The sequence below is a fragment of the Streptopelia decaocto genome, assembly GCF_964273445.1.
Source record: "Streptopelia decaocto genome assembly, chromosome: 17".
NCBI classification, from domain to species: domain Eukaryota; kingdom Metazoa; phylum Chordata; class Aves; order Columbiformes; family Columbidae; genus Streptopelia; species Streptopelia decaocto.
In genome coordinates, this window is record NC_138672.1 from 6,741,058 (window position 1) to 6,763,080 (window position 22,023).

General features: G+C 42.4%; 1 protein-coding gene and 1 long non-coding RNA gene across 2 annotated transcripts; one reads left to right on the top strand and one right to left on the bottom strand.

Moving 5' to 3' along the window:
• Positions 1 to 5,675: 5,675 nt before the first annotated feature.
• On the bottom strand, positions 5,676 to 12,532 carry LOC309447282. Its single transcript, XR_014185588.1, has 3 exons — positions 11,855 to 12,532; positions 9,433 to 9,603; positions 5,676 to 6,194 (listed from the first exon to the last, which is right to left on the bottom strand). It is a non-coding gene; the product is annotated as an uncharacterized lncRNA (long non-coding RNA).
• Positions 10,841 to 19,572, top strand: SET (SET nuclear proto-oncogene). The gene is made up of 8 exons (XM_082067727.1): positions 10,841 to 11,208; positions 12,572 to 12,629; positions 13,664 to 13,806; positions 14,854 to 14,957; positions 15,127 to 15,240; positions 16,646 to 16,816; positions 16,916 to 17,062; positions 18,654 to 19,572. The coding sequence occupies exons 1-8, from the start codon at positions 10,857 to 10,859 to the stop codon at positions 18,675 to 18,677; spliced, it is 1,113 nt and encodes a 370-aa protein (XP_081923853.1). The 5' UTR covers positions 10,841 to 10,856; the 3' UTR covers positions 18,678 to 19,572.
• Positions 19,573 to 22,023: the final 2,451 nt, after the last annotated feature.

Consider the following 22,023-nt stretch of genomic DNA (forward strand, 5'->3'; position numbering starts at 1 on the left):
CATTCAGCTTTCTGTTTCCACCTTGTTTTAAACATCCATTTACAAAGCAGCTGTAAAAGACATAAGAGTATCGGAAACAATGTACTGGTTTTGTCACAGCAGGATTCCAGTCCCTTCTCTGGAGGAAATGCTTGGTATTGTGCCTCACAGTCTTCATTCAAGATCTACACCACTGTATCACAGAACAGCGCTCTGCTGCTGTTGGCGGTGAAATCCTAGCACAGCACTTACTGAGAAATGCGTCTGTTTTAAGAGACCAGCAGATTGTCCCGCTTGAAGCTGCAAAACAGTGACAAGATAATCTGGCCCTTAATGAATGAAACAAATATATTTTCTATTCAAATTCAACAATCCTATTTGAAGTACATAAAGCGAGCACTGCTGGATGAGTTTTTCTACTGCAAATAGCTAAATGCATTAAGTAGGGGGATATTCTTAATCTCAATGTACTTTGTGTTGAATAACTGATGCAAAATATTTGAACCAAATAGCAGAGTGCTTTTTAAGAGGTTCTTAATGTCTAAGATTTATCATCTATAAATAGATCATCTTAAGTTGTCACTAAATTATCTTTAATTGGTATGATTAGAACTGCCAAGGAATATTACTGTTTGATAGTAAAATAAATATTACAAGTGTGAATTTATATACAGTCTGTTACCATAATAAAAATGCTGAGTGCAGACTGCAATTTTAAAACTTTAACTTCTCAGAGGGAATTTAAGGAGAAAAGTTTCTGGGGTTTGAGATGGCGAAGTGAGATAAGAAAACTGGAATATGTGAAACAGGTAAAAAACATATCATTTTTTTCAGCAAGTAATATGCAAAGTTACTGCAAATGTTGTACATGTTCCCCATAACGTGGTGCATGTCTGGACTTCTTCCCTGAGAATGAGAAAGGAGCGAAGAGCTCCAGAAGGTGACTGTTCTAACTGCAGTTTAATCCTTCTTTATGCCAATATTTCTGGCTTGCTGGGGTTTCAAGATATCAACAGTATTTCAGTAAGTCACATCTTCCTTTTTCTTTCTGTCAGGGCAGTATCAGATATATAGATGTTTTTGTTTTGACATAGTAACACTATATTGGAAGTGAAGTAAAATTAGGGATAACTGGGGGAGGGCTGCTAGTAGCCTGAGGTGTCTAAGTGGCTATTATCACTGCAGTGCTGATTGGTGCTTTTTCTTCTTCGTGTTGCTGTTGCCCATGATGCTACTCATAGTCAGAATATACCACAAGCATTTATTTTACCCTTGCCAAAGCTCTGCAAGGTAGGGAACTGCAAGTACCATTTTTGGACAGGGAAGATTTCAGGTTTAATGGTTAGATGACTTGGCGAAACATGCTGGGAATTTATGGCAGAAAGAACAGGACGCAAGTAATTGCAGAGCAGTGTTTCAATCATGTATGGTACAAATTTTGTGGATGTATTGCTAATGTAACATCTTATTTCTTTTTGCTAGAGATTTGCGATTTTAAAACATCAGGTATTCACCTGTTCACTAAATCTGCAGGAAGTAAAGGTCACCACAGCTGTTTGGTGTTGGGAACATGGTGTCTGTGTAGCCAACCAGATGCTCAGTAGCTTAATGAGGCTTCAGGTCCTTGTGTGGCCTCGGTGTTACCTCAAACTGTGTGAATCTTCCAGCTATTGCTTCTCCAGGGCTCACGCGTTTTCTCTGATTTCTCTGTCCCCCCTCCCAATTGTTCCTTTCTGCTTGGAAAACCATACTTTCAATTTAGACAGAAAACATCTTGCCTTATTTCTAAAATTCTGTTACACCTAGAGACGTGACATGTTATAAAAAGAATCCATCTCCATTAAAATCATAGATCTATCATGCTTTGTAGAATTAAGAGTTGGGAGGGTCCTTATTAAATATTATGGGTATGATTTCTTGCACTGTACAGGTATTGCCTATCCCATATTCATTCCTTTAATGATAACAAGACAGAGATTTTAGTCAAGCGTAACCAAAACGGGAAGGCGCGCAGGGCAAGCTTGCTTTGTGGCTGGTGTCAGGAAGCTACCGCCGCAGGGACGCAAAGACACCACGCTGGTGGGTTTTGAGTAGCAAGTAAGAGCTGGCACAGGGCCCAGAGCCATGACATATCAACAGAGGTGTCTGCAAAAGGCGCAGAATCCCAATTCCGGGCTGTCACAGCGCTCTGAACGCGGCAGCAGCTGGGAGCCTCTGCCTTGGACAGAGGATTGATGCTGTCAGCGAGGTGACTGGCAGTGTCGCTCTCTTTTTAGACTCAGCATCCTCTAGTTCCTGCTGAGTTGATACCAGCAGGCCCACCATCTCATCTCAGAAATAAAAGCACAATCTGGCACGCCACTCTTACAAGGTAGCTGACTTTTCACAGTGCTGACAACACGGAAGAAAATGCTGAGGTCCCTTAAATGAATCCCATAGTCAGTGACCACTTATGGCTAAAAATTATTTCTGTTCTGTGCATCGCTTCATCAACTCATGTTATATCTACAGTATCTCAAACAGTTGTTGGAATTTTAATTGATAGTACGTAGCTGGCTACCTCAAAAAGCATTGCGGACAAGTATTACTCATATGAATAGAACTGGCCATCCTTTGCAGAAGTGTTTCAAAAAAGGACATTCAGAAGTCAGTAGTTACATTCCACTCAGTACCATCAGATTTATACCTATGTAAGGCAAGCAGAATTTGCATGATAGCTCTTGATCACTCTCCAGGAATCTATGTATTTATTTAATTTTAATCATGCTACTTTTCTTTACATGTATAAGAATACATTCTTTCTATGAACACTGAACAATCATAGTTTTACTGGGGTATGGATGTGTAATTTAAGAGAATAAAATAATGCTCCTACCATGATGTTAGCTAATAGAGTAGGAAAAACAGATTTGCAAGGGCTCCTTTTCTTGATATAAACTTCACCTCCATTGAGAGGGTTTGTGTATTGTCAGTTTAGCTAGACCAGCAAAATCATCTTACACTTAGTGTGAAAGCCACTTCTGAATATAAATAAAATAATAATATCCCATTTTGATTGGTCTGTTATCCCAAGTATAACAAGAATCCCAAAGGATCTTGGAGCATATTATGCAAACACATACACAGATAAGTTTACAAAATTATGCACCACAGAAAGATTATCACCTTCTCAAACACACATGGAAGATTAAGGGAAGCAGAATATCTTGTATAGATAAACGGGTCTGTTAGTGTGTTTCTACTACTGCAGAAAATGCCAAGATTTGTAATGATCACTTTTTATCACCTCTATAAGGTGGCACTTTTATAACTTTTAGGAGAATGACAGGATAGCAGTCTGGTAGTCAGAAAGAACAGAATGAACCACTGATATAGCCAGTCTGTGTAACTTTTTCTTTAGTGTGTGTGTAGTGTTTCCAACACAAGTCTAACTTAAAATAAAAAAATGAGTGAGAACATGACAAAATGGGGCTTAAGAAGGCATTACTGTGGCTCTCTGTGGAGAAGGGTAAAAGACAATGGCACCAATTACATGCTGGTTTTGGAACTCCATGTAGCCTAAGTCTATTGAAATATATATTTGTAAGCGGGAGTGGTGGGGAGGGAGGAGGCGCTGGAATGAGGCCTGGAGCTGAAATGCTGTCGTAAAGGCAGGAGGAGGAGGGAGGGAGAGCTGTAAACTGGCTTCGATCCTCACATTTATAAAAAGGTCTGGAAACCTTTGAATGCCAAATTATGTGACATCTTTAATTCCTGTTTTTCTTTTGTCCTTAGTTTTCCATTTCATTCACTGAATCTTTTCCTATTTATGCTACCAGGTGTAGAAGCTGGGTTGACTAAAGGCATTTCTATTTTGTTCTCTTCTAGCCTGACAAACTCCTGCTTACGCAACAGATTATACCTTTAATAACACCAGTATAACTGCATCAGTACTTAAAAAATCAACCACATTTCTTAGCATCAACAAGGCCTGAGAGAACTTGCTGCAGTGCTGAGATGTGACAGGAGGCAATTTATAAGGAATTAACTCTGACAGTCACTTTATACAGCTGATTTTCAAAGATTGAGGCACTAAAGATGTGTTAATGAGGGTACTGAGGTTTCATAATTAATTATATTAGCATCTCTTTGTTACTCTCTACAACAGTAGTGCCTGGTTGACATTTCAATGGGAGTCTGGTAGTATTCTTTGTTATTATTATCCAGGAGTACAGTTCTACCTCAGCTCCCAGAGGGACACGCTGCATGTAAATGCCTCTGTGAATTGCAAGGCCCTTTGGATCTCAGTAAAAGCCCTTGAAGGAGACCCTGCTGGAGACTGAATGGATGTCAGGAAAATTTCCCTAGTCTGGAGTCTCCCATCAGATAGGGACTCTCCTCCCCTTTCGTTTCTCATTCCCTCCCCCCTTCTTTTCCACTGTGCTGGTCCTTCTCACAAGGCTTAAGAACAGCAATATCCAGCGCTTGCTGAATGATGAGTTCCAAACCTCTAAAGGAAGGAATACTGACCTGAACGAAACAGTGAACAAAGTAACCTGAAAATAGAGAACATTTTCACATGCTTGAATTTTCAGTGCAATAAAACCAGTACTGCCAGAAGGAGTCCCACAAGTGGTGAGTCAGATAATAGATGTACGACTGTGGTGGGAGGGAAATGGTTTCTACTTTGTTTTACATTCCCCCCTTTTGTAAAAGCAGATGAAATGATTTTCTAGTCATACCACAGCAAAAGCAAACACGGAGTTTAAAGGTTATTTCCTTTGTGTGTTTCTGAGAGATGCTATTTTTGAATCCGAAAGGGGAAGGATGACTTTTTGTCAATGATCTCAAATTCTACTCTGAAAACTTCTACTGTATCACCTGAGGTGGCAGAGTTGCTATTTTGTTTATTGATATATACCACTTGTGTTAATTTAAATAAAACTTGAGAAATAAATATTTCTGTTTTTTCACACCGGTTACAATCGCAGCCTTGTCCTGGTTAGGCTAAGTTAAGGTCACAGTTTGACAGACGCCTTTCTAAGTAAGCAAGACTTACACAACCTGTCCTTACCCTTTCCTTGTCCATTCCTGCCTTCAAGGGACCCTCTTTCTTGTAACATTGTTCATGCATCTGCAGCAGGGAACCAGATCAGAGTACTAGTCTGAATTAAAAATAAATGTTTTTTATGGGGACTAATTCTAATTGAAATCAGTTTCTTGATTCGATTTAACACAAAAAAATTACACAAAAAATACTACACTGGCATAATTCAGTGACAGTGTGAAGGGGAAGAGGGGAGGAATGTGTGGTGGGGAATGTGTAAGTAGGAACTTCTACCAAAAAAGTAGTTTGTCAAACTACATCCTGAAAGACTTCATATTCTTCCAAGTCAGAAGCACCTCTCTGCTTTGTGTTCAGATAGCACCTTGTGCAAAGGGATCGCCATCGCAGAACGCTCAGGACTCTCAGAGCTATTGTAATACCAAAAAATAATAAGCGTTCCTACAGACTGACACAATTAACCAAATTCCACTCACAGATCTTCATTGTTGGCAACTCCTGCAGGATTTTATGTAGCCAAAGCTGGAGACTAGTTCTATTCCTGAGTTCTGTCTCTGGCTCTAATGAGGAATAACTGAATAACTCTGGCATTCCGTTAACCTACCATTAAAAGACTTACTTTCCTCACAGAGCTTTTTATATTTAACTTGATTTTTGAATGAGCTTTGACATTCTCAGATGAAAAAGAATAATGTGTACGATGAGTTATTGTAGCAAAACCTGTATATGACAGATCCCTACGTATTTTCTTCTTTTTTGTTTCACCTTTTCTGTCATTATACTCCTACAGAAGACTGCAAATGTTTGAATAATGCCAGGTTGAAACTACAGAATTGTAAATACCGTACTCGCTTTTCACTGAGCAATGTCACATGTTTATTTTAATCTGGTATTTTGTGGATAGAAACAGAGGTTACTCGCCCTGAGAGTTCAAGTATTGATAGTGCTCTGCATAACAAGGGAAGTTTTTAATGATTCCCACAAAACCAGCTGCCACTTGGTAACAAGGTGGAATACAGATAGTGTAAAATTTTGGTGTCTGCTGTTATTCCTGAGGGACCAAATCTTAAAGTGTTACTCAGCTTTGTTTAGGATTCAGCAATGAGTTTTCCCGCTGTAGGACTGAGGAGATGATAATTACGCGTTTCAGGAACTGGCCAGAGTTCAAATCCTGGAAAGCAAAAGTTTATAAAATTCTTGTTGTAGAAAAGTTTGTCCCTTTTAATTTTCCCATGAGGGGAGCAGAGGGAAAGGATCAGCTGAAAGTCTATTTGCAGGAGAACTCACAGAAGCACAAAGTAGTTTTTCGTAGTCCTCAACAGTGTTCTACCCCTACTGCTTAGTTATCCTAAAACTTCAATTCAGCATTCATTTAAATTTATAATACTGTAACTTCCATGAATTTTTATCCATATCTATTGTGTCTCATTAGACAGACTGTAGCACTAGAGCTTCTGCCCTCCCGTGGGGAAATTACAGCCTTTCTTCAGACAGAGCACCACCGAAGGAAAGCGAAGACGAGAGCTACTTCCTCTGTGAATCATTTCAGGACCTTCTACATAAAAATTCGGTTGGCACAGCTAGTGCAGAATAACTCCCAGTATAAATACTGCAGTGTTCCGGTTTGAAAGTGTCTTTATTTGTGATTGATCATTATACCCAGGAATACTTCTTGTAAGTGGTCAGTTTTTCCAACTTCTGCTTAGGGCTTTCATTACACAGGAGTGTATGTAGTAAAATAAAGCCTCAAAAGTAAACACAAAGCCAAGTACAACATATATCACTTAATCACTAGATGATTTCAAATAAACACCGTGGTTTTCAGACATTTTCTGTGAAAGCTTGGCTGAAGACTTCCATTGCTTCAGTGCAGGATGGATTGGCTCTAATGCTAGCCTGCAAAACTAGTAACTTTGTATCCCCACAGAGAGCTTTTGAACACCCACTGGTGTGAATGCACTAATGAAATCTAAATGTCTTCCCTTGTAACACCCTGCAGGTGTTGGAGATAGTGAAGAGACACTTCTGCATGTGCCAATACATGTTTGCAAACAACATTTTTGTTCATTTCAGATCCCATCTTGGACTGTGAACTCCTCAGGCAGGAGATGGATATTCACATCTGGAAGTGGTAGTAGCACATCTGGACAAGTTAATATTTAATTTTCGCTTTTAGAAACAGCAGTTCAGTAGTGCTGGATTTTTAACAGCATCTATATATGTGTCAGCACAGTCGATCAGTATTTAACAGCCACAGGGCTCTATCTAAGCCAAGGAACAGGACAGCATAAATGTCTGAGATATAAAACCCGAATGAAAGCCAAGAGGGGCAGGGAATTCCTCCAATCCAATGTCTCTTTGGACAGGGACTCTTAATTTCACAATGCAGAATGTAACTTCAAGAGAATTTTCCAATAACCAACCTCCACTCTTATTCTGGAAGGCAGCTCCGCTCCCTACAAAATTCACAACTGCACACCTTATGAGAAGAATATGAGCAAAACATTCTTAAGCACCCATATATCTGAAAAGCTTATGGCTCACATTCAGAAGTACCTGAGGTTTTATTGACTTTGAATTTCATTTAATATTTTAAAGAATATTTTGACTGCCTCTTTGTCTCTAGTACCTGGGAAATGTTACAGGACCATCCAGCTCTTCATATATTACAAATGCTCTGGTAAGTTAAGAAAGGTCAATATAGGAAAAAATAAAAATCAGGTTTAGCAACTGTGTAATGGAAACTTTACACCCCAAAAATCCAAATAGAATCACTGGATTTATTCAACTACGTACTATTACTCAGTCCCTGTCATCTGTGTTACTGAACCACCACCCTGCTTCAAAGGCAGTTATCAGCCCAGAAATACTTTCATCCCAGGGTTTCAACTGCAACATCTGCGAGGGCACGTGGAAGATTCTTCCGTCATTATCTAACCATTCAGTTCTTGACTGGGAAGGTCTGTGACTAGTGGAGATGGACAAACAGTTGAAGGGGGAGGTATTTGACTGTTTAATATACATGCCAAACTCTCTTTCTAGGGTCACAGGGACTCAGCAGTTCCTGGGGGCTGTCAAACTGATTACACACAGCAAACCAGCCGGTGTGTCTGTGCCGGCTGCTCAGAGTAAGCACTGATACGCCAGTCAGACTTTACTATCACATACAAGCTTATGTGTGCTTGAGACGTTGTACAGCCTTCAACTCCCTGGTGTACTCAGTAATTTAAAAGCTTTCATATACTCTAAAAAGTTTTGTCTTGCACTCCAAGGGGGATCTTTGCTTCTAATACAGAGCCCAAGTCTGCAAGTTCCTCGTGGAAGACCAGGCTCCCAGCACAGATGTACAATTGTTAAGCAGCTCATTGCGTTCTGCAGCAGTAAAATGATCCTGGTTTTATAGTTCTCTACAATAATTTCTGTAAAGGCTGTGGGATTTTTGGGGATGGAAGGCTATAAAAACATAAGTTGCTAGTGATTATCTTGACTTGCATGATTTTATGTATGCCCATTTTGTGTTGCAGAAATACTTGGCAGGAAATGTACTCTTCTTTCTTTTTCACACATCATTACATTGTATTTGAGAGGATTTAGTGCATTTTCTGATTTCACTTGCCAAATTCGGGGTTTGTGCTTAAATTTTACAGCTAACTGGACATTCCAGAAACTATGTGTGATGACCAATTATGTTTCTGTAACATACCTAACTATGGAAAGAAATATTGGAAGATCTTAACTTTTACATCAAGGAGCAAATATGAGATTATCTTTACAAAGAGGCACTGCTTATTCAGTTCTTAAGAAAAACGTTCAGTTACTGCTACACTATGTAAATTGTATGGTCATTAATCATTATCAGTTCCTGCCAAACCCCCTATATATCCAAATATACATAAAGGAAAGCTAACACAAATTTTCTTCATTTGTTTGACAAAATTCATTGCCATCCAGAAGGCTGCAAAGATCCCGCTCCCTTATTTGTCAATACCAGAGTACTCGTGCTGAGTTTGAAAGATGCCACATACAGTATAGTTTTGAAACTTGAACCGTGCAACCTGAAGTTCAAACCAAAGCACAAATTCTAACTCTGTAATACAGAGGGAAAAGAGGTATTTGTGATACAGGCAGCACAGCTACTTGGACAGTATAGTTCAGGAAAAAGTGTTACTGTTCCATTAAAGAGCTGAGAAAGAAGAAAAACACCAAGCTGCTACAACTGCATAGGAAACGGAAGAAAACGACACCATGTGCATGAGCTTACCTTGTCTGAATGTGAAGGTGGCCAGATTAATTGATCTTGGGAGATGCATATGGAGTATGAGAGAAGCTACCTCAGGAAGGCCTTGAGCCATCCCTCTTGGGAAGGATTTGATAATCTTGCATTTATAAAGTTGCAACATTTTTCTTACCTTTTGTGCCAAGCAGTTAATAGAGCTGGTTGATGTAAGCGAAAGCAGAGGACTAACAGACGGCAGCTCCTCACTCCTGTTTGCACGGGGAAGTACAATACAAATTGTGGACATGCCGCCGCAGTTGTGGGTGGCAATGGAGGCAAGGATGTAGCGGGTAGGAAGTGACAGCTGGGAACACAAAAGAAAAAAGCAATTGGGATTGGGAACAAACAGGTGGGAGCAGGAATCAAAACTACAGTAAGATCTCTGAGGAGGCAGGAACAAGTTCAGGCCTTGTTGAGTAAATCCATTGGAAGGGCAACTTGAGGAGGAGACAAAAAAGAAACAAGCAGAGAACATATCATGTAACTGGAAAGCAAATACAAAAGGCAAGGTCCTTCATCAAAGCTGTGCTTCTTAGCCTGACCTGTATTGTAATATTAATCTATGAATGATATATTGTATATTTTGATAGAAAATAATCGTTTAGCTGTTCCTTTAAGAGTTAAACAGTACTAGCTGTAGCTGTGAAGCTGCAATGAGCTCTTCCATGACAGGTGGACAGGAAAGGGACAAAAAGGGTTATTTAAAGTCTGCTTGCCCTGGGTGCAGTGGCAGGTGTGCTGGCAGCCGCCTGGGCTCCATGACCTTCTGGAGTCGTGTTCCCACATTAACCGAGTGGGCTGGATGTGACTGACAGGCCCTCTGTGCCATTAGAATGTAATGTGAAGTTACTGCACTGGGTCATGTTCCAGCTACGGGAGGCAGTGCAGCGAGATGGGGCCGCCGCGTCCCCAGAGCAAGGCAGGGTGGAACCACCACCTCACCTCCACACAGGCCGTGCCGCCTCAGGCCGTGCTGTCCGTTTGGGGATCACTTGGGGGTCGCTGGTCCCAAAATGCCCCACCTCGTTTCCCCGGGCGGGGAGCGGGACCGGACCGGCCCCTGACGCGCTCGCCACACAGGGCGGGGGAGGCGGCGAGGGCACGCGCGCGCCTCGAGAGCTGCGCGCGGCCACGTGCGCCAGGCAACGGCCGCTGCGCGCGGGCGCATGCGCGCCCCGCCCGACAGGCCCACCTGCGCGCGCCGCCGCCCTGCTCCCCCCCGCCCTTCTCCCCCCCGCCCTTCTCCCGCCTCTCGCGCCGAGGGCCGCCCCCCGCTCCCCGCGAGGGCGCAACGCGCGGCCAATGGGCGCCCAGCGTGGGGTGGTCGGCGGGGGCGGGGCTGGCGAGGGGCCCCTCTGCGGCTGCGCGCGAGCCGCCCGCGGCGAGGAGGCGGTGCCAGCGCCTGCGCGGAGGGGCGCGCTCACCCGCTCTCAAGGAGGGGAGCGAGGCGCGCCTGCGCGCTCTGCCGCTCGCTGCCCGGCGCCAGGGAGGGGGGCTTAGTGCGCCTGCGCGCTGCGGCCGCCGTCCCCCCTGTGCCCCGGAGGGGGGGTGCTGCGCATGCGCGCCGCGCTGCCCGCCCCTCGCCAGCAGCAGCAGGAGGAGGCGGCGGTGGTGGTGATTCTGGCTGTGGGGAGCGTGAGGCAGTGCGAGCGCCGCTGCCGCCCCCTGTTATCCGGCAGCCGCAGGTCCGGGCGGAGGAGGCGGGAGCGCCCCGACGGCGGAGGGAGCCAGAGCGGCGGTGGCAGCAGCAGCAGGAGGAGTCTGTGCCCGCCCCCCCCCTCCGCTCAGTCCCGTTACAGCCCCCCTCCCTCCGCGCTCCGCTCCGCAGCCACCAACATGTCGGCGCCGGCGGCCAAAGTCAGTAAGAAGGAGCTGAACTCCAACCACGATGGGGCCGACGAGACCTCAGGTGAGGCCGCGCCGGGGGCGGGAAGGGAATGGCGGCAGCCGCCGCGGCCTCCGCCTCGCACCGCGCCGCACCGACCGCCATTTTCCCCAGCCACACGGGCCGCGGCCGGGCCGGAGGCGGGAAGAGCGCGGGGTCGGCCGGGCGGATGTGCAGGCCCCAGCGGCAGCAGGAGGAGGCCATGTTAGCGCCCTTTTGTCTCCGCTCCCCGGCCCGGCCTCCTTCCCCACGGGCGCAGGCGGGGCCGGGCGGGGGGCGCTGCGGCCTTGGCGGAGCAGCGGGACCCCCCCCACCCCCCTCCCGGAGCAGCATCCGCGGAGCCTCATTGTGCTCCGCCGCCGCCATGATGCTTCGCCGCCTCCTGCTCTCGGCGCCGCCGCGGCCGCGTGGTGCTGCCCCGCCGCGCGGGGATGGAGCGGGGCCCGCCCGCCCGGGGAAGCCACGCGGTGCTGGGGCGGCGATGGAGCCGCCCGCGCCGGCCCCACGTGCGATCGCGGCAGCCCCGGGATTTTTAAAGGTCGCCGCGCCGTGGGTTTCCTCCCGGCCGCCGCCGCGGGAAGGGCACAGCGCTCCCCTCCCTCCTTCCCTCCGTCGCGCCCCGCGGTGCTGCGCCCGCTGCCAGCTCCGCTCGCACACGTGCTTTCCGTACCCGCTCGCCTCTCTGCCGTGGGAGGGGGACAGCGCGTCCAGCCGCGGGGAAAGCTGCCCCCGAACGCGGGCTGAGCCGTACGGGAAGCTCGGCGGGGGAGCGGTGAGCGTGCGGCACTGCCCAGCCGCTTCCCGCGGCCGTTCATTCATCGCCCGGCGCGATAGGTAAACAGCCCGCTGGAACCGAGACCGCGCTCAGACTTGGACGAGGGAAGGTTCCGATTAGAAATTATCTGCCAAACGGCGACTTGAAGGCTTTTCATGCTCGTAACCGCCCTTTCAAACGTTCTTTTCGGTTTTCAGAAGGTGGCGCGTTCCCCGTTACGCTGCTTGTATCGGTATTTCTGTCCTCTATATTATTTGACGTTCCTTCCAATGTGTTGGTCTTAGCAGATGTGGCTTACAACTCTTTCATTAAATTGTTAGTAACCTCCTATCATGATTGAGTTAGCATTTAAATCGACTCATTAAACTGTAGAGGGGAATGAGAACTGTGATTTCTAAAGGTAAACTCACTTTGAGTGCCGTTTTGTCAAACTTTTCTGCGCTTCAGCCATAGTACACTCGGGAATCAGCTGAAGCTTTAAGGCTTAATGACACAACATCTAATAGAAATATCTGTGTACTTCTAAAGTAGATGACTAGAAAAGATCTTAAGCGAAAACCCCAGGGGATTTGAGAATGAAGGGATTTTTATGCCTTTTTGTTTGTTTTTCAGAAAAAGAGCAACAGGAAGCAATTGAACACATTGATGAAGTACAGAATGAAATAGACAGGTAAACACGAACAAGCTTTTAAAATGTTTGGTCAGAAGTGAAAATGTAACTTTCAAAAATAAAAATATTTAGCAAAGTACGCACTAGTAGCAGTTCTCACTCTCTTTAAACTCCACCAAGATCCACTTGTGTTCTGACTTGAGACTTATTAGTGTATGATAAAAGAAATTGAAGCAGTATCCTGGTTTCTTATTTAATTGTGTATAATTAAAAAGGTAGAACTTGAGTTTAAAATTTTCAATTAATTGTGCTAGTTTTGATAAGAGAAGTTGACGACTTATTGTTTTTTTCAAGTTAATGTGTATGCTGTTTTGCAAAAGGATTTTCCTGTCTGTGAGCAGAACAAAAAACTTAGTTGACAAGTCAGCTTTTGTAATAATTTTTAAAATTATATATTAATGTGCTTGTAGAATAATATGTAGGAAGTGTGACTGACAACATTAGTTTCTTATCTAAAAACTTTCTGTGGGCTCTGGGTCAGTATTTGCCTGGATTTTATCTCCATGCACACTGTCCTGTGAAGTCTGCAGGTGACTGTTGAGGCTCTGGCCACGTATTGTGTGCGGTATCAGGGCTCTGCCTTTTTACAAAACTAATTAAATGTTACATCTTCAGATTTGAGTTGTGTGGGTTACGAGATTGCCCTGCTGTAGCTTGCTTGCCTGTCCAGAAGTTATAAAGAGCAAGTGACAGTGTTATGTATTATGCATCTTCAGGTGTTTTGCAGACAAAATGTTTGAGAGGTAAAATAGTACTTTGCTTTGCATAAATAAGGGTCTGTCCCTCGTGTACTGCTGCAAAACATACAATGTGTTAAGAACGTTTTGTTAAGACCAGCAAGATTGCTTCTGGTAGTGTGTTTCTTAGCAGTTGTCACGAGTTTGGGCCTCAGTTTTTTCTTTAATATACCTCAATTGTTGAATATGGCAGACTAAGACTAGTCTCATCAGAACCTGGTTTTAGGTAACTACTGATGATGTGTCTTGAAATTGCAGTTCCCTCTCCAGTGGTTAATGTGGCGCTTTCTATTACAGACTGAATGAACAAGCCAGTGAGGAAATTTTGAAAGTAGAACAGAAATACAACAAACTCCGCCAACCATTCTTCCAGAAGAGGTCAGAATTGATCGCCAAAATCCCGAATTTCTGGGTAACAACATTTGTCAACCACCCACAAGGTATGTTCATTATAGCCCTCTTTTTTTTTTCTGTATTTTCAGTGTTTGCTTGCTTATTATGGAAGTGTCTTGTAGATCTGAGGGTTTTCTGGAATTGTTGCTGGGTATATGTTTGAACGGAAGCCTGCTTCACATGCAAACACTTCCTTTTTGTCACAGAATGTCAGGGGCTGGAAGGGACCTGGAAAGCTCATCCAGTGCAATCCCCCCATGGAGCAGGAACACCCAGATGAGGTTACACAGGAAGGTGTCCAGGCGGGTTGGAATGTCTCCAGAGTAGGAGACTCCACAACCCCCCTGGGCAGCCTGGTCCAGTGTTCTGTCACCCTCACTGAGAAAAAGTTTCTTCTCAAATTTAAATGGAACCTTTTGTGTTCCAGTTTGAACCCATTACCCCTTGTCCTATCATTGGTTGTCACCGAGAAGAGCCTGGCTCCATCCTCCTGACACTCACCCTTTATATATCTGTAAACATTAATGAGGTCACCCCTCAGTCTCCTCAAGTTCATTTTATAAGCTTTTTATTTCTTGTATTTGTTGACCAAAGGAACATCTTGTTCACTAAAATCCCATGTTGATTTTCTTTCTGCATTTTAAATAACATGTTTTTCACTTTTCTTAGTTAATTGGACCCTTTAAAGAAAAAGTATTCTAGTTTGTTTGGGGTTTTCTGTTACTTGGAGGTGAACTCCTTAGAATTCTTGACAACAGGCCTTCTGAGAGGACAAAACGAGTTTGTAGACTCCTTGGATTGGGCAAACTGCATGTGTGAAAATGTGTTTCAGGGAGAAGGGTAGTTGTACACAGGTAGCTTTTGCTGCTTTCTAATGTTGAACTACAACAAATAAATGTAATGTTTTCACTTCAGCAAATGCAAATCACACAAATGCTAATAGTCTGGCAGGTAACTCAACAAAAATGGTCTGTGAGAAGCTGGCTTGGACAGATATGTTGTTTCTCAAATCTTACTTGCTATCAGCTACCTGTATTTCATCTGCATGAGACACATTTCATAGCTTTGATGTGGGATTTCTAATTCTGTCTTAGTATCTGCACTGCTGGGAGAAGAAGATGAGGAAGCACTGCATTATTTGACCAGAGTTGAAGTGACAGAATTTGAAGACATCAAATCAGGTTACAGAATAGATTTTGTAAGTACTTTAATTCCTTCACTTGTGTTTTTTCTGAGTTTTTTTGAATCTAATTGCGTATTGGGTTGTTTGTAATATAATGTCTTCAGTTTTCCATTTAGTACCAGGTTTTAATTGGCATGTGTCTTTACATTATGTGGGTTCTAACTCTTTGCTTTCAACTCTGCAGTATTTTGATGAGAATCCATACTTTGAAAATAAAGTTCTCTCCAAAGAGTTTCACCTCAATGAAAGTGGAGACCCATCTTCAAAATCAACCGAGATCAAATGGAAATCTGGGAAGGTATGTGTCTGTGCATCTGGGAGAGATGATTGCTCCTCTGTGTGATACCATCACTTTAATTACATTATTTTTGCCTTTTTTCAAAAATTATTGAAGCAGTTTTGTCTTTTCCTCTCAATCCCCTTTCCACTTTTCTAGATCCATAGCTCATGCCCGTCTTGCAGGGCTTGGAATACCGTGTTTACATGGAGATCTGTAGTCACTTCTCTTGCTCGGTTAAGCATCACCAGTAACACAGTGAAAGTACAAGTAGACCAGATGGAAGTATTAACAAGTGCATTAGCTCCTCTCTCTTTGTAGTGGATCTAGAGTCTGTGTTCTGTTGTTTTCTTAAGATAGCTGTTAAATTAGGAGCTCTGAGGACAGCGGGGTTTGGGGATTTCTTATTAGGCGTGCGTGATTTTGTTGGTTGGTTTCTTTTCTTTATTCCTTCAACTTCATTTCCAGGCAGCGCATCTTTGGAGAAGTTGCAGCCACGCAATAATGTGGGTGCGTCTTTCATCCAGACAGTACTCAAACATAATTAATTTGCTGTAGTTACCTTCTGTAAAAGTTGGGAGCGCTTTCATGTTACCCTGAAGATTTTGAAACAAGTATTTAAAAGTAGGACTGAGGTTGCAGTTACATCAAACAGCCTAAACCTATCAATGTCATGATTCTATCAAGCAAGCAAATACTAGAAGTTTGGAATTACCCTATAATCAAAGAAAGAATGGATTTAAATAGCAGATAGTAATTTTCAGACTTAGCAAATACTGTTGCAAACTTACTAAACTTCTGGGGTAAGGTGGTAGACACAGGACTCTATGTTCTTGTGACTGTATGTTTTAGCAGTGTGTGTAGATTTTTACTACTTGTGACAAAGAACGGCCTGAAGACTTGAAAGCAGGAAATCTTAGGATAAGAAGGCTAGGCAGTTCATTATCTAAAGTTAAAGACAGAGCTTAGAGGTGTAGAGACTGAGCGCTTCTTAAATTGTGTGTATGCAGCAGTTGTAGAATTCAGGTATAATTACAGCTACTCTGAGTAGCGTTTAGATGTTGTGAGATCTTTTCAGTATATCGTTCAACACTTGTCATACTTAGGCCTCCCTGTGATAGGGAAGCATAAATCAAATACAAGATCCAGTGAATTTTCAGTATTTCAGTGGAGGTCATTAAAAGAAACAGGTGGTTTTACTGTTTCCTCATGTTCAGGAGAAATGCAAGTGGATGTATGGTATCTTTTCCTGTGAGTTGTTTGGGTTCCAAATGTTTCTTAAAGACTTGTCCTTTAAAGAGAGAGTAATAAGTGACTTCTTGTGGTTGTTCAGACAAGTAAATTTTTAAATGGTGCTTATTAAAAAAAAAAAAAAAAAAAAAGCCATGTAAAGATCACTTCTTCAGGGAACTTCTCTTTTTTTCAGGACCTGACAAAACGTTCAAGCCAGACACAGAACAAAGCCAGTAGGAAGAGGCAGCATGAAGAGCCAGAAAGTTTCTTTACCTGGTTCACTGACCACTCTGATGCAGGGGCTGATGAACTAGGAGAAGTCATCAAGGATGACATCTGGCCAAATCCGCTACAGTACTACTTGGTAAGTACAGCCCCAAGGTGTTGATCTGTACCATGATAGCGCTGTGCAAGTGAAAGTGAATTCGATCACTGTAGTTAATGTTGCGTGTGTGTCTTTAAGGTTCCTGATATGGATGATGAAGAAGGGGAGGGAGAGGAGGATGATGATGATGATGAAGAGGAAGAAGGATTGGAGGATATTGATGAAGAAGGAGATGAAGATGAGGGGGAGGAAGATGAAGATGATGATGAGGGAGAGGAAGGAGAGGTGAGTAATCTTACCCCTTCCATCTCTGGTGTATGAAATCAAAAGAAATGTATAAGAGGGAGCTTGTAGGAACACTGAGCCATTGTTACAAAGGTAAAATAGTTCTTTTCTGTACAATAACTGACAGGGAGTTTGAAGGGGAGAAGCAGAACCCTTACTAGCTTAACTTGCAGAGTGGTCTTGGCATAGTAAAGTATGTTTGTGTATATGAGAGACAGTGCAAATAAGTAGTTTTAGTAAGTTTGTAAGGGAAGTGCTCTAGAAGAACTAGGATATTACCATAACAAAATTCTTATTTAATTAGCATTCTAGCAAGACTTTACTTGTAAATAGCTTTTGTTGATGCACCAGGTTCTGTCATCCTCACACCTGTTGGCAATCCCCCTGCTGGAGCAGGAACACCCAGATGAGGTTACACAGGAAGGTGTCCAGGCGGGTTGGAATGTCTCCAGAGTAGAAGACTCCACAGCCTCCCTGGGCAGCCTGGGCCAGTGTCCTGTCACCCTCACTGAGAAGTTTCTTCTCAAATTTAAGTGGAACCTCTCGTGTTCCAGTTTGAACCCATTACCCCTTGTCCTATCATTGGTTGTCACCGAGAAGAGCCTGGTTCCGTCCTCCTGACACTCACCCTTTATATATCTGTAAACATTAATGAGGTCACCCCTCAGTCTCCTCTTCTCAAGCTAAAGAGCCCCAGCTCCCTCAGCCTTTCCTCACACGGGAGATGCTCCACTCCCTTCAGCGTCTTTGTTGCCCTGCGCTGGACTCTCTCCAGCAGTTCCCTGTCCTTCTGGAACTGAGGGGCCACAACCGGACACAATATTCCAGATGTGGTCTCACCAGGGCAGAGTAGAGGGGCAGGAGAACCTCTCTTGACCTACTGACCACGCCCCTTCTAATCCACCCCAGGCACCATTGGCCTTCCTGGCCACAAGGGCCCAGTGCTGGCTCATGGTCATCCTATTGCCAGCTTAACTAAGATTCTGGGTTTCTTTAGTAGCAAGTGGGGTTCCAGGGACAGTGTTCAGGCTGTTGGTAACTTAAAGTTCAGAATGTCTTTGTTTCTGGTAATTGCGTGTGGTGTGTCTGGATTTCAGCAGCAAAAATCTACTTGTACTGAGTTAGGGCAGCTGTGAGCACAGAGTACTGAGCTCTAATGCGTAACCTAGAATTTAGCATCTGAAAGTTGAAGCATTTTGCTCTTCAGAGTTTAATCAAGGGGAGGGAAAAAAGATGACCCCTTCAATTGCTAAATGATAAAATTATGTCAATCTAGTGATTCTAAGTCAGAGTAGTTACTCAAACCTGAACTTTTTTCATTGGGATATCAGTTAATAACTGAGTTCTGTGTAGACAGGTACTTTTGGGAAGTGTTACTACTCCCTAGTGATAGGTACTTGTGGCAAGTGTTACTACTCCCTAGTGAAGAAGGAAAGAGTAACGGTCATACAGCGTGCTCTGAGTAACACTGTAGGGTTGTAGTCTGCAGGGCAGTAAAACAATTGAGGTTATTGCATTTGAAAGTTTGTGCTATCTGAAGTTTAGTGATTAGTTTTTGGGTTTTTTTTAACTGTTGCTTATCTTTCAACAGGAGGATGAAGGAGAAGATGACTAATTGAACACTGATGGATTCCAAACCCCCTTTTTACCTTTTTAATTTTTCTCCAGTCCCTGGGAGCAAGTTGCTGTCTTTTTTTTCTTGTGCTCAGTCGCCTTGTTCTCTTGAGGTCTCTTTTTCTCTCCTCTACACCATGGTTCACAATTTATTTTGGGGGAAATAACCTTGAGCAGAATACAGTGGAAAAGAATCTACCGGTTTCTGTTTCAAGCTCATTTTTATCCCTTTTTGTCTCAAAACAAAAACTGTTTATGGAATCAACACACCATGTTCTGTGGGAAAAAAGAAAACCTTCTGCTCCCTTCACTCTGCTGGAAGCTGAAGAGTGCTAGGCCCCTGTGTAGTAGTGCATAGAATCTAGCTTTTTTCCTTCTTTCTCTGTATATTGGGCTCAGAGATTACACTGTGTCTCTATGTGAATATGGACAGTTAGCATTTACCAACATGTATCTGTCTACTTTCTCTTGTTTAAAAAAAAGGAAAAAAACTTAAAAAAAATAAATAAATAAAAATGGGGTTATAGAAGGTCGCGGGGGTGGGTTTCAGATGTTTGGGTGGGTTAAGTGGGCATTTTGACAACATGGCTTCTTCTCCTTTGGCATGTTTAATTGTGATGTTTAACAAACATCCTTGCAGTTTAAGATGACACTTTTAAAATAAAATCTTCTCCTAATGATGACTTTGAGCCCTGCCACTTGATGGAGAATCAGCAGAACCTGTAGGATCTTATTTGGAATTGACATTCTCTATTGTAATTTTGTTCTTGTTTATTTTTAAATTCTTTTTTTTTTTTTTTTTTTTTGTTTCACTGGAAAGGAAAGAAAGATGCTCAGTTTTAAACGTTAAAGTGTACAAGTTGCTTTGTTACAATAAAACTAAATGTGTACACAAAGGGACTGGTTGGTCTTCACTGAAAGAAACAGTTTTAATATCCTATTTTGAACTTCCTTGTAATTTCTTTGCATTTTGGGGGCACTTGGTCAGTATGTAGTACAATGCAACCTTGCGGTTGTGTGGACTGATAATAATTTCATTTTGTTTCCACTATTTCAGTACTTGTAAGACGTTTCATTTGGTAGTTCTTACTGCACACATAATTACATAACTCTGTAAGCCAGGGCTGTAGGTGCATATGCCTTGTGTGAAGACAGAGGTTTATAAGAGTGATTTTTCTTTTTGCAAAACACTAATAAGTAGTAACTTGCAGTACTGTATCTCCAGTAAATCAGTTTGCATGAAAATATGCAAGCTCAGAATAAAAAGACCAAGAGGTCTTATTATAAGATATGGGTGTTTTTGTAAGTCTTTTCACTTGAAAATAAATCTTAAGTGCAAGTTAATTTTTGGGCTACTTTAAAGAGGAAGATTCTCAGCGAAGCTTGTGTATAAAAAGTTGCTACTTCACTCCTTTCTTTCCTTGGTAGCAGCATGTATATATGCTTTAGATATACTGTATTTTTTTTTCATTTTGAGCGACTGCATTTGAGTAGCTTGTAATGATTTCACATAGAGGTTGTTGGTACTGTTATTCCACAAAGTGTAATGGAAGTTGTTTTAACATGCTGTGCTTTTGAAATATTTTTTAAAATGTTGTATCACCTAATCTAAAATTCAAACAGCTAGTTCTTTTTGGATGTGTAGAAAAGACTGTCTTCTGGGAAGACTTGCTGTTATATACTGTGATTCCTTTTCATCACAAAATTTGCTGTAGTCAAATTTGTCTTTTTTTCTATTATGCTTAAGAATACACTTAGCAGAACAAGATTAATCTCTGTTTGAGACATGCCCAAATAATGTGTGTGGGGGGAAACATTTTGTAAGTGTCCGGTCCAGCTTGGATTCAATCCAGTTATCAGAGACAATACAACGTCCAGTCTTCAGGGGATCAATGCAAAAATGAGACAACCATTTACTTTATTCCATCTCAGCAAAACCATCTGCCCTGATCCTGCTTGCAGAGCAAAGTAAAATGTTAATTGGCTTCTTACCATGGAGAGAGAGAAGGAACAAAATCTATGAAGTCTATAAATTTTAGGTTCTTTTCCATTTGATTCCTTTGTTGCAAGATGGAAAACCGCTTCCTGTTGTGGTAGAGGGTTGATGTGCTATTACTTGCCCTGATGCCTTGTTATTTAATTTTTATGTAATCCTAATTGATTGTAGTTCTTCAAAGAAAAGAATCCTAGTTTTTCATGCTTCAGGAACAATATTGTGCGATTATTGTTACACCCCTGTTGGTTACTGGCAGAAAACCTATAAAAACTTTTGAAAGTAATCAAAGCTTCAGGTTCTGTAAAGTCAAATACCATGAACAAGAAATGAGAAGTTGGATAATGCTACTTCTGAGACTTTTTTTCTTGCACATTCTTTAGAATTTTACAGGGTGTCAAAACACACTTGCTACTGTACTGATAATACTGAATTTCTTGTGAAACTGAAGGGTTTGCTCCTGGCAATGGCTAAAGAGTGAACTACTGTGCTAGAAGAACAAACCATATTTGTTAAATGTAATCTTATTTATTCTAGTAATGGAAATGAGTAGGGATTAACACATCTCTCTGCAACAATGAAGAAATACTACAGATGGCAATCATGCGCTCTCACTGTTCACTTGATGTCTGGTTTGGCTGAGTATATGTAATGCGTGTCCATTTTTACCTAATTTGTATATGCATATAAAAAACATTTAAAGGTACACATCCACCTTGGATAATAATGGGAGATTCTTATTAAACATGTCTGTCTCTCATTAATTCCTCATGGCTGCTTGAGCTTCTTACATCCAGTTAATCCTGCCAAGTGAAATTTTCACAGGTGGAAGCTGAATTCAGGCTTTGGGGCCTGAATTTCCACCAGGGTTAGAATATAGACATGGTGGCAATTAAATCAAGGTGAAGCTACTGTGCCGGGGCTGTATGACTTAAATGGCTCAAAGGTTATTTTTATTTTAAGTTTAATTGCTATAAAATGGAATCTTTTGTCTGTCATTTCCAGTGCCAAAGGAAAGCAGATACATCCATTTGTGTGTAAAAAAAAAACAAAAAGGTTGGGCTTTTTTAAAACAGATTGTGCTATTCATACTTGTCAACGTAGTTTTTGTCCCTGTAAACAAGCATTATCTGAACTGATTTCTTAGTTATTTATGCCATTCATTTGAATCTGTAAGCCTCTTTGTACCACACTCTAAAACAGGTGCATAATGATAGTACTGTTCATTGGATACTGTTCCTGAATTTTGAAGCCATGCTGGTCTTTTGGTTTTTGTTTGGTTTTTGTTTTGTTTTGTTTTTTTGGTTTTTTTGAGAAATTATTTCATTGATTTCAGTCTCAATGTACCCTCAAG

Excerpts from the sequence above, each read along its gene's own strand:
- SET (XM_082067727.1), top strand. The coding sequence starts at position 10,857 with ATGCGCGCCGCGCTGCCCGCCCCTCGCCAGCAGCAGCAGGAGGAGGCG. Across the intron at positions 13,807-14,853 it reads ATTTGTCAACCACCCACAAG|TATCTGCACTGCTGGGAGAA; the intron begins GTATGTTCATTA and ends ATTCTGTCTTAG. Across the intron at positions 16,817-16,915 it reads ATCCGCTACAGTACTACTTG|GTTCCTGATATGGATGATGA; the intron begins GTAAGTACAGCC and ends TGTGTCTTTAAG.